Source organism: Anastrepha ludens, chromosome 4, assembly GCF_028408465.1.
Source record: "Anastrepha ludens isolate Willacy chromosome 4, idAnaLude1.1, whole genome shotgun sequence".
Classification (NCBI taxonomy): Eukaryota; Metazoa; Arthropoda; class Insecta; order Diptera; family Tephritidae; genus Anastrepha; species Anastrepha ludens.
Window position 1 is genome coordinate 101,305,847 of NC_071500.1, and position 14,548 is coordinate 101,320,394.

Here is a 14,548-nt window from a genome sequence, read left to right on the forward strand (position 1 = left end):
CTGTTTTGCAAATATCTTTGCATTCCCGCTACGTCCGTAGAATCCGAAAGAACTTTCAGCAAGGCGGGCCAAATTATTTCAGAGAGGCGAACCCGGCTCAAAGAAAAAAATGTTAACATTCTTTTATTTTGGAACCGTAACTTTTGGTTAAAATAAAGTATAATTTTCTTGTATTCATTTAAAATAAATTTGTTTGTCGGGCTATACTATCGATGGCACTGTCGACACTATCGATGGTTCAAAATTAACTATCGTCGAATATCGATGGCGCCCACTATCGATAGTTCTCCACCTCTAGTGCGAACGTCCTTGAAAATTAAAAAAAATCGATCAAATAAAATTAATAATTTTTGTTTCTTTCCTAAAATTATTCAAAAACTCGAAAATTTCGAATAAATGTTCTAGAGGTAGTTTGGAGTTTTATTTTTCATATCTAAAAAAAATTATTTTTTCTTAAAATGTCTCCTTTCTTTTAATAAAAATTAAAACATTGCCAGCCACCCTTTCTGTGAGGCACAAAAAAAGATCTACATTACCTCTTCAAACTTCTTTGTGATGAGCGTGAAAGCCGAGAAGATCGCACTAGTCGTGCCAGACACGGTGACAATGCGCTCCGGGCATGAGCCATCCGAGATGTTGATCTTTGCGCCAGACTGCGTTGAATTTTTGTTTAATAAAAAATGTTCAAAAAAACCAAAAAAGAAAAAACATCAAAATTACCTCTTCACGAAATCTGTTCACAATCTCGCCCTTCTTGCCAATAATGCTGCCAACTTCCTGCAAAAATAAAGCAAACAAAAAAAAGTAATCAATAAATGGTGAAAATTTCTTTAAAATACAAAGAGGACATGGAAAATCCATTACAGAGGTACGTCAATATTTAAAAAACCGCAAATAATTCATGTACTTGTTTAAAATAGAATTGTTGTTAACAAATAATTGGTCAAAGAAGATACTGTTGTCGAATTTTGTGGCTTTTATTTAGTTGAAATGCCAGAGAGCAGGTAGAAGTTAGGGCCTAAGCTTGTTGTTTATATACGAAACTGGGCTTGCTACAGCCGCAGGCAAACAGAAATCATCAAATTACATGGAATGCATATCCTGATATGTCAAGTTGTTGTTACCATCCTAAAAACATGTGTGTCAGCCATTTTAAATATACGGAGAAGATATTCATATATACATTTGTTGTTGATATATATATATATATCTGTATATCTATACACATATATGTGTGTGCACGCTTTTGCGTTAAAGTGCATCGGAATGCACTTTCGAAGTTTAGTTCCAAAAAGTTTTTCCCTTCAAATATTACAAGTATGCAGTGATAAAACCACAGAGCCAAGTCTCACAAGTGAATTTGCTGATGCATCCTAGAATGCGTATACGTATATGAATGTATGAACATTAGGGTTGGCCAATTTATGTGGAATGAATTTTTTCGACATTGCTCTCTAGATTCGCCTTCTACATAAATTTTTAGAAGAAAACAGTGCATTAGAGCATAGCTCTAGAGTCGATTTCGAGCCTCTAAAATTTAAAAGAAAAGGCAATGGCAAACCTCCGAGTGTATTTCTGTCATGAAAAAGCTCCTCATACAAATATCTGCCGTTCGGAGTCGGCTTGAAACTGTAGGTCCCTCCATTTGTGGAACAACATCAAGACGCACGCCACAAATAGGAGGAGGAGTTCGGCCAAACACGCAAAAAGAGTGTACCCGCCAATTATATATATATATTAAAAATTACATAACATTTGCTTTGTATCGCCATTTTGGTATCCTTTAAGCAAAAAATATGTAACAAAAGTAAATTTTTCGAAAAAAAATACCCACGTACAAGTTTGTATTAAAGAAAAGAGCACTCACATTGAATAAAAATAATTAACTTAAAATTTTGGGGCTCGAAACGTCCTTAAAATGTTAAGTACAATTCGAATCCGATATCAACGATTTCGAAAAAAGTTGACCCACCCTAATGTGCATGCATTTATTAGACACATATGTATGTGTATTATACATGTGCCCTTGAGAAAAATCTATCTACTGGTGCCGAACTGGTAACCGACTAGTGTGCAATTCACGTTCAAATAACCAGAAAATGTGGAATTTTACATGGCTTTGTTCTAAACTGTGACAATTGGGACCTTAACGCATTCATTACTGGTAGCTGGAAAAAAGTACTTAATTCAGCGCATTCCTAAACAGCGCCAATTGAAAAATTAATGGGAAATTAGATGTTTTGTATCGATTATTGGTTGAGAGCCATTTAAAAAAAAAAGTGAGCTTTTTCGTGCCGATAAACTGTTCCTAACTTTAAAGAGACTTTTATTAGCACTTCGTATTTTTAAATGCCTGACAAAGATACATTTGCTGGGCTTGAAAGACTAGGCAAAATTTAAGTAAAAACACTACGAACTATTTTGTTCAACTACTCGTATTTTCAAAGCCGGTAAATCTGGCTAACAAAACCAGACGGTCTTTTTTTATATCGCCTTAACTAAATATATCGGCCGAGGAGTTTTCCCGAGAACTAAAAAATGTATTTATTGGCAACAACTTGATTAATTTTACTTCGCTTTAAATATCCACTCATGGACAATAAAACAGATGTGCGACAATTTTATCAGTTTCGGCTATTTTTGTTTTGTTTATTTATTGTCTATTATTTTATATAAAAGTTTAACTCAAACAACAAAAAAACAACAATATAAATCGTTTTTTTTTTTAAGTTAGTGCGAATATAAGAAAATTTTGCAAATTATTACCAAACATTTTTAATCAGAATTCCTAGAACAATTTGTGGTATGCAGTTTCATAGCCAATTCAATTTTAGCACATCAAAGTGCAAGCTGCAAGTGGCTACAAAATACAGTTGATTTTTGACAATTTTGTTAACGCTGCTAGGCATTTTCTTTCAGATACAAAAATTGTTCAACGTACTTTGTATGGAAGGAAATGCCTACTTATACTACAGACGATGCGTTTGTGGTTCATCGTGTAACACCTGAACGACTTGGCCTATTGAGGATATACCCAGAAAATGTATGCTATATTAGCTTACGACAGGTGACGCTGTGGTAAAAATATTAAAAAATGATCTATTTAGGGATAAGAATAACTCGAGGTGCGAACAAAGATAGATTTGATTCATATTCGGGATTTAGGTGATCCTGTATTAAAAATATTAAAAAATTCTCTATTTAAGGTTTAAGTGGTTCCACTGACTTATACTGAGGATACACTAGTAAAGCTGCATTTAAAGGGTTATACCGCCAAACAGGGATTCGACTCAGCGAGCCAGTTACCAGTTTTGCATCAACACATGCAATATAAGCCTCTTGAAATCGGAAAGTGAATGTCCAATTTGAGAAATACTTGCGCAATTGTAGTAAAACCAAAAATATGATGCATTTTTGGTAAGCTAAAATATTTTTTTTCTTTTTTTATATCCTTATGCAGTCCGCTCGGGAGCACAGGGCCTCGACAAGACTCTTCCATCGTACACGGTTCTGGGCTGTTGCTGTTTTTGTGCCACCCCCATGTGATGTCGGCATCTGCTAGCTCGCGCAACATCGACCTTCTGCAAGTAATCTTTGGCAAACCGCGACCTCTGCTCCCTTGCGGGTTCCAGTCCAGTGCCATTCTCGTGATGAAGTTAAAATATAATGAATTTCATATCAAACGCTATGGATAGCCATATGCACGAAATAACCAGAAAATAAGTGAAGCAGACAAGTCCACGGATGGATACCTTTTGAAGGCGAATGCGAAAACTGGCCTACAGAGGGTAACTCGTAAGAAATTAAAAAAGATATTCCGAATTAACTACTTAACCGGCTTGTCTTCAAGAGCCGTATCTCTAATTAAAAAGAGCTGAAACCACTTTTCAGCAGTGCACTCAGTAACAGTATCCGCCGCTTTAAGGCCGGCGGGCCAATTAAGAGGTCAAAAAATCAATTTTTTTTTTCCTGAAATCAATAGCTTAGATATTCAAGAACATGAGACACAAATTTTCAGAGTTAAATTCCAAGTATTTGCAGAGCTACAGAGCCGAGCGTAGTGCGGCGTCGAGCAACCGTGCGCTTATTTTTGTATTTTGAAGCGCGTTTTCTCGGCTTTTCATTTTCACGATTTTACCTAATTTATGTACACGATTGCAAAAAAACTAAACGAGCTATCCATTTCATTCAAAATGTGTTATCTTCAGTATTGTTTTCTCTTCTATGTGAACTAAAAAAAACATCCAAAAACTTTTTTTAAGCGACTTTTTTACCCAGTTGAAGAGTTTTTTTCCTTGAAAAACCACTTTTTTTTTCTACCTTCCCCAAAAATTCGAATTTTACGTGTTTCTCCCAATTTTCTTAGTTCACATCGAAGATAATTACATCAAAATTAATAATCTTTTTTTTTTTGTTTTCAGATGAAAATTGCAAGTTGTATCTTGTACAGAAGTTGGATACTTCAATGGCAAGGCGCTCTGGGAATCTATTGATAACTCGGCTTACAATATATTGTTGGAGATTGTACAAATTTTTTTTTTTAGTTCAAATATATATTAAACTATCCCCGAAACTTCATTTGGCTAATTGTTTTTTTTCTCATCCTACAATGCTTCGCGAAAACTACTGAATTTAGGATATCTAATTGACCCGCCGGCCATAAGCTCCACATGCAGACCGCACAAAAACTATACGATCACGACTACTTTTATCATATTTTGCTTTTTTAATTTCAAACAAAAATTCTCTTTATTCTACTACAAATGTGATATAAATCAAAGTTCTAAACTTTGTACAAAATTTATAAATATTCAAAAAAATTTCACTAAAATTATAACCTAAAAATATGAAAGAATGAATTTGACAGAGTGAGTTAAATTTTTTTCTTTGGTCTCTCCATATTTTTATGTTATTGGGGTATCTTTATTTTTATTTTTATTTTATTGTGGTCTCTCTGTATTTCTCACTTGTGTACCTAGTCAAAAATATCAACAATACTCGTGACTTTTATTCTTTTATTACTCATTCTCCGCTTGATCCTTAGCATACCCTGACTAATGGTTTTTAGGTTTTGTTACTAGTAGATAAAATCGTTCACAATAAAAGGTCTTCAAATGCCGGAAAACCCAGAAAATAGCTAGAAAGTGGCGCTGGAGCAACATTTTGTATAGCCTTTTTCAGGGCAAGTCACTTTGCTGGCGCTGATGATGAGACTAACCAAGTCTTTTTGAAGAAATCATGCAATATGAAGCTGTCGCTTCCAATAGCGTTTGGTTTCAAACTCCAAGATCCTTCCAATTTTGATTATTTCTGTATCTACGGCTTCTTTTATTCTTATGACATTAAATTTCCGTTTTCAAAATTTATGAGTAGCTCTGTTGGTAGTAAGTAAAAATAAAAGCTAAAATTTACCGATGTTTACTGCTTTTGAAAGGTGTTGTTCAAATTCGTTGCATTTAATTTAAATTGTAATTTAAAATTTGTTTCAACTGGAGTAAATCCGACCACTTCTACACTAGTTGCACTTGCGTAAATTATATATAACTTGATATGACCAATTCATTGCATCTCTGCAGGGCATGCATGCACAACTTCATATACATAGATATGTATATGCGTGTATACATATGTGCACACTCCTGAGCATATATTCAAATTCCATTGTGACGGTGCAAATATTTTGACTAGAATTTTGTTGAAAATTTTAAACAAAACTTACACGCATAACAGGCGACACAAAAATTTAGTTTGTACAACTTTTTCATTTTGCTTTCTCAGTTACGTTTTATACACCACCAAAAACAACAACAATTGAATACATTGGAAAATACAAAACCGCAGATTCTACAGCACGCCTAATGTCATGGGTATTGCGTTACAAGCTGGAGGAGGAACTTGTGAAATATTTTTTTTTATAAGAATGTCAGCAAATATATTTGCAAATTTCAATAAAAAAAAATAGAACAATAAAAATGGTGGTGAAGTGTGGTCCGAAATTAGGATTATGTTAGAATGAAGTTAGGTTTAGTTGGAAAGAAGTTTTCAGCCACCTTGGGTACTAAGAAATCTGAATTAAAAAAAAAATAATAATAATAAAAATAAGAATTTTTTAGTTTATTTTTGTTATTTATACCTTCATATAAAAAGTTTGTTCCACGTACTCACTTGAACACGAGTAAATTTTGAATTTTGAATTGAAACAGAACACTGGAGTGCAAAAAAAAAGCATTTCCGTCAATATTTAAAAACTTTGTGTAAACTTTAGTTGCAAAAGTTGTGTGTTGATTTGTGCAACAGCTGTTTTACCAACCGATCGACTTCAACATACATATTTTCGATATGTCAATTCAGTACAATTTCAAGCATGGATCATTTTACACCGAAACAACGCGCTGAAATAGTGATGCTATACATCTAAAATAGTCGTTGTATTGTTCTAACTCAACGCGCATATCGCAAAGAGTATCGCGGCACACAGGCACCCTCTGACAATACTATTCGTCGTTTGGTGTCGAATTTTTTTGGGCACAGGACAGTAGGAGTTCATCAACATGCCAAGACGTTCCAATAAACTTGTTGAAGCAGTGACGGAGAGGGTTGTCCAGGAGCCAACAATGTCGTATCGTCGTTGCGCTCAGCATTTTGGTGTCAGTGAAACCACAATGCGGCGCATTTTAAGGCATGATTTAAATGTGTTTCCCTATAAAGTGCAATTGACACAAAGCCATCTTTTATGTTGGTATGAGTAGGATTTGTCCACGTCTTAAAAATTGCCATCTGTTTCTGCAATCGCTTCCTCCTCGTTTAAAGAAAATATTTTTCTCGCCAGCCATTTCTTCAAATTGGGAATAAAATAATAGCCAAGTCTGGATAATAGGAGGGATGTGAAACGAGTTGGAACCCTATTACCATTAATTTTGTGACCACAAAAGCTAAAGCGTCAGCTGGTGCGTTATTGTAATGGAAAAGGAAAATCAATCCTCTTTCAAACGAATGCCAACACAAAGAAATATACCGATTTGGTTGAAATTTGCTGTGAGTTCGCCCAAGAGATGCTACTAACTAAACATGGTTAATGGTTGTAGAGGGTTAAGGAGTAGCCCTTTAGCACTGCGACCATATTGATCTATTGTGCACCCTATGCTGTCTATTGACTGTTAAGTATGCTTATGAATTGTACCAGCTCCTTCTGAGGGAGTGATTGAAGGTCTTCATCTGTAAGCATGAACTTGTTTAAAAACCTTTTTCTTCTATGCGTCAACCCCGGACATTCGATAATGAGATGTTCCATAGACTCCTCATCTTCGCAGCAGAATCAGCAGGTGCTGGTGTTAGTTATGCCTAATTTATGTAAGTGTTTGTTGCAGGTGAAGTGACCCGTGAGGGCGCCTGTGAGAGTGCGAATGCTCTTTTTGTTTAACGTGAGGGCCATGTTGGCTCTTTTAGCTCTAAACATAACCCCGATTGCGACAGTAGTGTCAAATCTCGGTCTTTTAAAACGATCTGACTTTTATACTTGCCTGAGCATAAAACGATGCCCACATACTGGGTAGAGTTGACCGATTTAAGATGAGTTCTCTGCCTTGCCAGCTCATTCGCGGTGCAATTTCCATGCATGTCTCTAAGTTCCATGCATGTCTCTAAGTTAATCAGTTAATTGGGAATAGCTCTACAACCAAGTGCTAGTTTGGATGAAGTATTTTGGCACTGCAGAGATTTTCTAGCAGCTTGACTGTCAGAGTAGAAAGTGATCACTTCTGTTGCAGCGTACGAGATCCTGACCTACAACGCAACGTTTTATATAACTATTTCCTCATCTTGAAAGACCCTGCAGTAGTCAAGTAACCGTAGGCTAAGTTCTAGCTGCAGTACTCCTTAGTGGATGCCACTTCCGAACTTATTATTTAGTCTTGAGCCATCAGCGAAGATAGCCACTGACTCAACTGACCGGTAAAGGTTTTTAACTTTATTCAATTCACATCTTTCTGGGATTCGTTTGGAAACATAATTTTCAAAACAGAATTTTAGAGCAATTGTATATAACTCTGTGTTCCCGGAAAAGATCCGAGAACTCTCGAGTGCCCAATTGAGACTGCTCAAGGCCTACCTTTTCTGGGTAGGCATACGTTTAGACTGATTTCTATGGATATCTGAGGGGACAAGGTCTAATAAAAATAGGTCTACAAAAATGGGAGTTATATAAAATATTTTGGAAATTTTGAACGCGTTTTTCCGCGCGCAAGAATGCTTCAAAACGATTCAACAGATCCTCCAGTCTCAAATTTTTGCATTAGCCTTATAAATATATATTTTTTTAATAATTCGATAGGATTTTTTGGTTGCTAATAAAAATCTTTCATTAAAAAAAAATTAAATGCCAAGATTTTTATCAAAGATCCATTCTTTAACAATTCCCCTTTTGGTTAAAAATTGATATTTTTGCTTAATCTTTTGATTAAAAATCCAGAGACATCGCACACCGTAAAACATCCCAAAACATTTATTTAAAAGCAGAAACTATTAATAGGTACCAGCACAACGACCATCTCAACAACTTAAAAGATTCATTTGAACCAGCGTTCAAAAATATTCTCAATTTTAATTTTTCCTTCCTTCTTTGCTTTTCTTTCTTCATTTTCATCATTCAACTTCGTTTAATCGAAATATTAGTGCTATGGGCTCTACCCATGAAAGTTGATATTTCGTATTTATTACGATGGCATTAACCAAATTTATTTCCGAACAAAGGCCAATGCAAACAAAAATAGGCCTCAGCTTTTCTCATAACTTTCAATTAATTAAAATAATCAGCATCAGGCTTAACCTCAATAAACCAAAAATTTGTAATTAAATTACATTCAACTGTAGTCCATGCAAATGTATGTGTGTAAGCTAAACAAAAGCATAGCATGGTTTTACTTGGATTAAAATTCTCAAATTGAACTGGAATTGGGAATTGTCTATGCATTATTTGGCTTACACCACCACCACACTCACCCCACCCACCTGCATACCAACGATTCAGTTTTTGATCCATTCGTAGCGCAATTAATTCACTAATTTTTAGTTAAGGTTCACACAAAAGTCAATAGCTGGCGGAAGGGGTGGCAGGGGTTTACAAAAATTTAGCACAGCATAGCGCAAGGTACACACACACACATACATACAGCGGGCCATAAGCAGGTTGCCACCATCCGATGCTGTGAATGGTGACTTTTTGAGTGTTTACAGAGCCTAAGGTGGTGGCGGGTGTTTGGATGGGCCGTCTGGTCTATACAATTTTGAGGAAGTGTGAATGCGATGAAAATCCAATTTTTTAACCTTTTCCCCCTCCTTTTCGCATTGGATATCTAAACGGAGTATTGAATAAATAGCAACAGAAATTCGTTGATTTGGATTTTCCATTTACATTTAACTCTGCATGAAGGAAAAAATTTGTTTGCTAAAAATTACTGGCATTAAAATTAAAGTTCTTAGCAAGCAATTTTTATTATTGCTTTTGTTGCGCCACCTTTGAAAATATACCGCTGCCTTTTACTTGCTCCGCCAGCGCACTGCCGTTCTTCGCTCTACCTACATTCATCTTCGTTCTACCTATATTCCCCTACACTGCCGAAACTGTTACGCTCTCACACAATTCATTTCTGTAAATGTTCAACTCTTTCAATTAACAATTGCGAGCGAATGAAACGAAAGTTTGGCGGACCTTTTTTCCCTTCTTAGAAATAGTGGGCCTTTACAATTAGTGCTCCCACACAAAACTGCTATAAAAACAGAGCTCAGCGTTGCCTGAGTCATAAGAATGTAGGGGTTTCCCATAATGGCGATTAAAATTAAATGAAATAAGCTGTGTCTGTTGCAGCAACAAAATTCTTTTTATTTATTTGAAGCGCCCATACCTTTCGCGATGTCCAAGCTTCAACGAATCTGCTGCGTAGGTACAGCTGAACTTGAACAATGATCTGAGTTATGTCGACACGTAAAGATATCGGCCGATTTTAGCTTATAGGCATAGACCTGCGACTTCAGAGCAGCCTACATGAAAGAGTTTAGTAGGATTAATTAGCTATATCTGAGTGACCAATTCACGCCACCTCCATTAGAGATAGCCGTACCTTCAATCGCCATAATAAAATTTCATCATTTGCACGTATTCTTATTTTGTATAACTTGTCGTCACAATTTGATGTCCTACAAGAAGTTTTAGCAGAAATCAGCCAATTTTTCCAAAGGTTTTCGAAATGCTGAATCCTAATGAGATTTACTCTGGTGGTTTAGGTTTGCTAGATGTTTTAACAAGAAATGCAAAAATGCGATATTAGCCCATATTTGAGGTTATGTATAAAAAAATGAATTTACAAATAGAAAGCGGTAACGAATTTCTGAAATGTAAGAAAGGGTTGTTTCATAAAACTTATTAGATGAGAAGTATTTTTTCTGTGAATAATAAGTGTAAATTCTTCATTTTTCTACAATACGTTACTAGTAACTGAAATGCAAGAAAAATATTTCTTCCGTGGCAAATCTACATAAATTTACAGCCCACGACTAAAGACAACATATAGGGTGGGCCATGTAAAATTTGCTTTTTGAATCGGCTATAAACAAAAAACTAATCAATATTTTTTCAAACTTTTTTTTTTTTATTTTGAAGATTGAACATTGTCATTTATGAATGAAAAATAATATCGTTCAAATGACTGCCACGACTGGCTTTACAGTAGGCCATTTGATCAACCCAATTTTTAAGCACATTTTCGATTGTTTGGGCTCCAATTTCATGAATGGCAACCTCGATTTCGTGTTGTAAAGCATCAATCGTCTCTGGATGGTTCGCATAGCATTTGTCCTTAACGGCTCCCCACAAAATATAGTCCTACGGGCTTAAATCACAGCTCCGAGGCGGCCAATTGATATCGGAATTTCGGCTGATTAATCGGTTTTCAAAAATGGTAGCCAAAAGTTCGAGTGTAACTTTGGCAGTGTAACAAGTTGCACCGCCCTGTTGAAACCAAATGTCGTCCATGTCATCCTCTTCAATTTTTGGAAACAACTCGTTGAGCATGTCACGGTAACGTTCGCCATTTACTGTAACCGCGGCTCCTCGCTCATTTTCGAAAAAAAGGGCTGATGATGCCGCCAGACCAAAAACCGCACCAAACAGTGACTCGTTGTGGATGCATTTGCTTCTCTACAGTAACGTGTGGATTTTCTGAGCCCCAAATCCGACAATTTTGCTTATTGACGTAGCCACCGATGTGAGAATCAGAAAAGAAGAAGAAGACTCACTATTTTGGAAATAGGTTTTCAATATTTCCCAATTTTGTTCAAGCGTATAGCGTCCCATATCTTAAGGGGTTATATACCTTGTGGTCCGGTGAAATTAGCGAAAGTTGGGTTTTTTTTAAAGATATGTAGCAATAATTTTATTGTATAAAAGTTTTTATTATTGGATATTACAATGTTTAAAGAAAAAAAAAAGGCTTTGTTTGTGTAAAAATATTTAAAAATGGCGGAGTTATGGCGTTTTCCCCCAAGACCCTTTTTTTGGAAGAGGCTTGCGGTGGACGCGATTCAAGTCCACCAAGTCAACTGAAATCAAAAAATCGAAAAGATTTCATTAGTATAGGGTTATATCTTCTTAGCGAACGATCAATATATTAAATATTTTGATTTTTGTGAAAATAGGAACATGTTTTTAAAAAACTCCACTTCTACAGTCCTAAAATTGGCATTCAAAAATTCATATCTGCAAAATAAAAATTTATACATAAAAAGTTGATCGTTCACTAAGAGGCGACATCAATTACGAACAATTTAAAAAAAAAATTATAAAAATCGGTTGAATACTTTTTTTGCAATCGCGTCCACCGCAAAAGCATTTTTGGAAAAACACGTTTTTGAGATAATCGCGTTTAAAGTTTCAAGCGCCGCATGAGGCCGTACGCTCAGGACGTGACGACGCACAATTTAAAACGCTGTAACTTTCGATCTATTGCTCAGATCTCTATGAAATTTTTGGAAAATGTTCTCAAGGGATTGTACTTTACGATAAAGAAATAAAATTTATTTTGATTTTTTTGAAAAACACAAGGTATATAACCCCTTAAATGTCAAACCTTTAAGTAAATTATGAACACATTTGACATGTCATTTGTGTTACCATTCTCAAAAAAATAAGTGGTTCAGAAAGCAAACCTTTATAAACAGGTAGGCCTATTTTCCATGATTATTTATTTATTTTTTTTTATATAGCTCGTTATCTATCAAAAACAAAAAATTTTTAATTTTATACAAAAATGTTAAAAATTCTATAAAATTTTCATCCCAATTCCAGGGTTTAAATTAGCAAATTTTTGGTATGCACTTTTCTTGCTTTTTAATAAAGTAGGTTGAAGCGTGACTACCATTCGGAAGTGCACAGTTTCGAGACCCCGCTCATGAAATACCAATTGATAAAAAAATATTTTTCTAACAGCGATCGCCGTTCGGCAGGCAATGGCCAACCTCCGCGTCAAGAGATTACCAGATTCGGCCATCCGCAGCAAAATTGTGAGAGTAACTTCGGCTGCCACGTTATCGGGGATTCGACAGCAGAATTCTACCCGCTCATTTCACACGCACTCACACAATCGTTCAATCAGTCGTTATTCAAACGACCACGAAATATATTATAAATAACATGGACGCAGCTTGCGTTCATTTCTTTCGTATATCACCAACACTTTTTTCGTGAACAAACCACTTCCATTACCCCTATGACGTAAGTAAATCAGCAGATTGCTTCAAAATACCTGAGAGCCGGTCAAAGGTCTGATGTTGGCTACACCACCGCTTTGTACGTCGTGTCTCCACGTGTATTTCTGTCATTAAAAAGCTACTCACAAAAAATCATCTGCCTTTCGGAGGCGGCGTAAAAGTGTAAGACCCTGCATTGGTAGGAGGAGGAGCACGGCCGAACACCCAAAAAGGATGTAAGTGCCAATTTTTACACATTTATATGTCGCATTGTACAAATATGTGAGTTTGATTGGCTGTATCGGTTTTTACACTTTGCAGCACTTAACTATTTTCCACATTTTTGTGACTGTCATTGATTCACTTCTTACCCAAACTACTAATATAAGCGATGTAGTTGGAAATAGCAGCTCCAGCAGTTGGAAACCGCAGCTCTAGCATTTTGGAAAAATAATCTATTTAAAAGCCGCTTAATCAGCTCAGGCGTGACAACAAATAATTGATTTGCTCTAGAAACAGCAAACATTTTATGGAAACGCAAATGTTGTCAATTATAGTGAAATTTTCTACCTGAGTGAGCTCGTTGAATATTTGCAGAGATTTTAGTTCACAACAGCATCAATAAAATCAGATGTGTTTTTTTTTGTTGTTTTTGGGTGTTTGTAAGTGTAAATATTTTTACATTTTTATTGAGCCATATTTCTAGAATTCAGCGCTTTATAAATAAATAAATAGATTTATGAAACTTTCAAAATAAAAATAAAAACAAATAAATACATAAAAATAAAATCGAAAAAAGAAATGGGCACAGGTCACAACTAGAGCACTCACTAAATTCCTGTTAAAAAATGCCGCTGTAACGTTGCAGTAACAGTTAACAGTATTTTCACAAATTTATGTTAGTAGCTACTACAGAAGAAGGAGTAATAGGGATATAAAGATTTCATGGAAAAATTTCACTGTTGAACACTAAAACTACCCACGCTGGTGCTTCTTTACATTCGATTAGTTTTTTGGCAACAATATCGATTTTTTTTCTCTATTCAACTGGAATCTTGTATTTGACGAATTTATGAAAAAATTAAAAAATAAATATTTTACTAAATTATTGAAGCTATAGATAAGACTGCTGCAGCCGAATAGCTTGGTGAGTGACAAGCATTTGGTAGCGACAGGGTTAGAAATTCCGAGTATTAAACACTAAATGACAGAAAAAGGTTTCACCCCTCAGTAGGCAATGGAAAACATCCGAATGTATTTCTAATGAAGGAGCTCCTCATGAAAAACCATCTGCTTTTCTGAGGTAACGTAAAACTGTAGGCCCCTCCATTTGTGGAAAAACAACAAGATGCACACCATAAATTGGAGGAGGATCTCGGCTATAAAACTAAGGGGGCAAGCGTCAGTTATACAAGTACAGTCTGTGTCAGAAGAAAAGAAGCGATTTTTTTGTAACTTCAAGATATATTTAGTTCTTTATTTTTATGAACGCTTTGTAAAGGGCCGAACTTATTTTACGCCGCGGCTGCCATAGTAACTAAAAAATCAAAAAAGTAATAGGACTATGAATAAGTTCGTGCGGTTTTTTTTCGAAATTTGAAACTTTATTGACGTAAAATGGTTACAAATTTAATATTCAAAATATTGTCCATCGCTTACTACTACTTTTTCCCATCTTTCTGGCAATTCACGGATTCCCTTTGTGAAAAATTCGGTCGGTTTTGCCGCAATCCACGAATCGATCCATTTTTTGGCTTCATCGTAATTACGGAAGTGCTGGTCAGCCAGGCCATGTTGCATCGATCGGAAG

General features: G+C 35.6%; 1 protein-coding gene across 14 annotated transcripts in view; it reads right to left on the reverse strand.

Moving 5' to 3' along the window:
- Window positions 1-14,548, reverse strand: part of LOC128860394 (poly(rC)-binding protein 3) — a 192,025-nt gene that overhangs the window by 55,583 nt on the left and 121,894 nt on the right. For all 14 annotated transcript variants that reach the window (XM_054097902.1, XM_054097901.1, XM_054097900.1 and 11 more), the window contains exons 4-5: window positions 721-777; window positions 537-653 (exon numbers count right to left, since the gene is read on the reverse strand). In XM_054097902.1, the coding sequence (XP_053953877.1) occupies window positions 537-653; window positions 721-777 (174 nt within the window). The remainder of the gene's footprint in view (window positions 1-536; window positions 654-720; window positions 778-14,548) is intronic.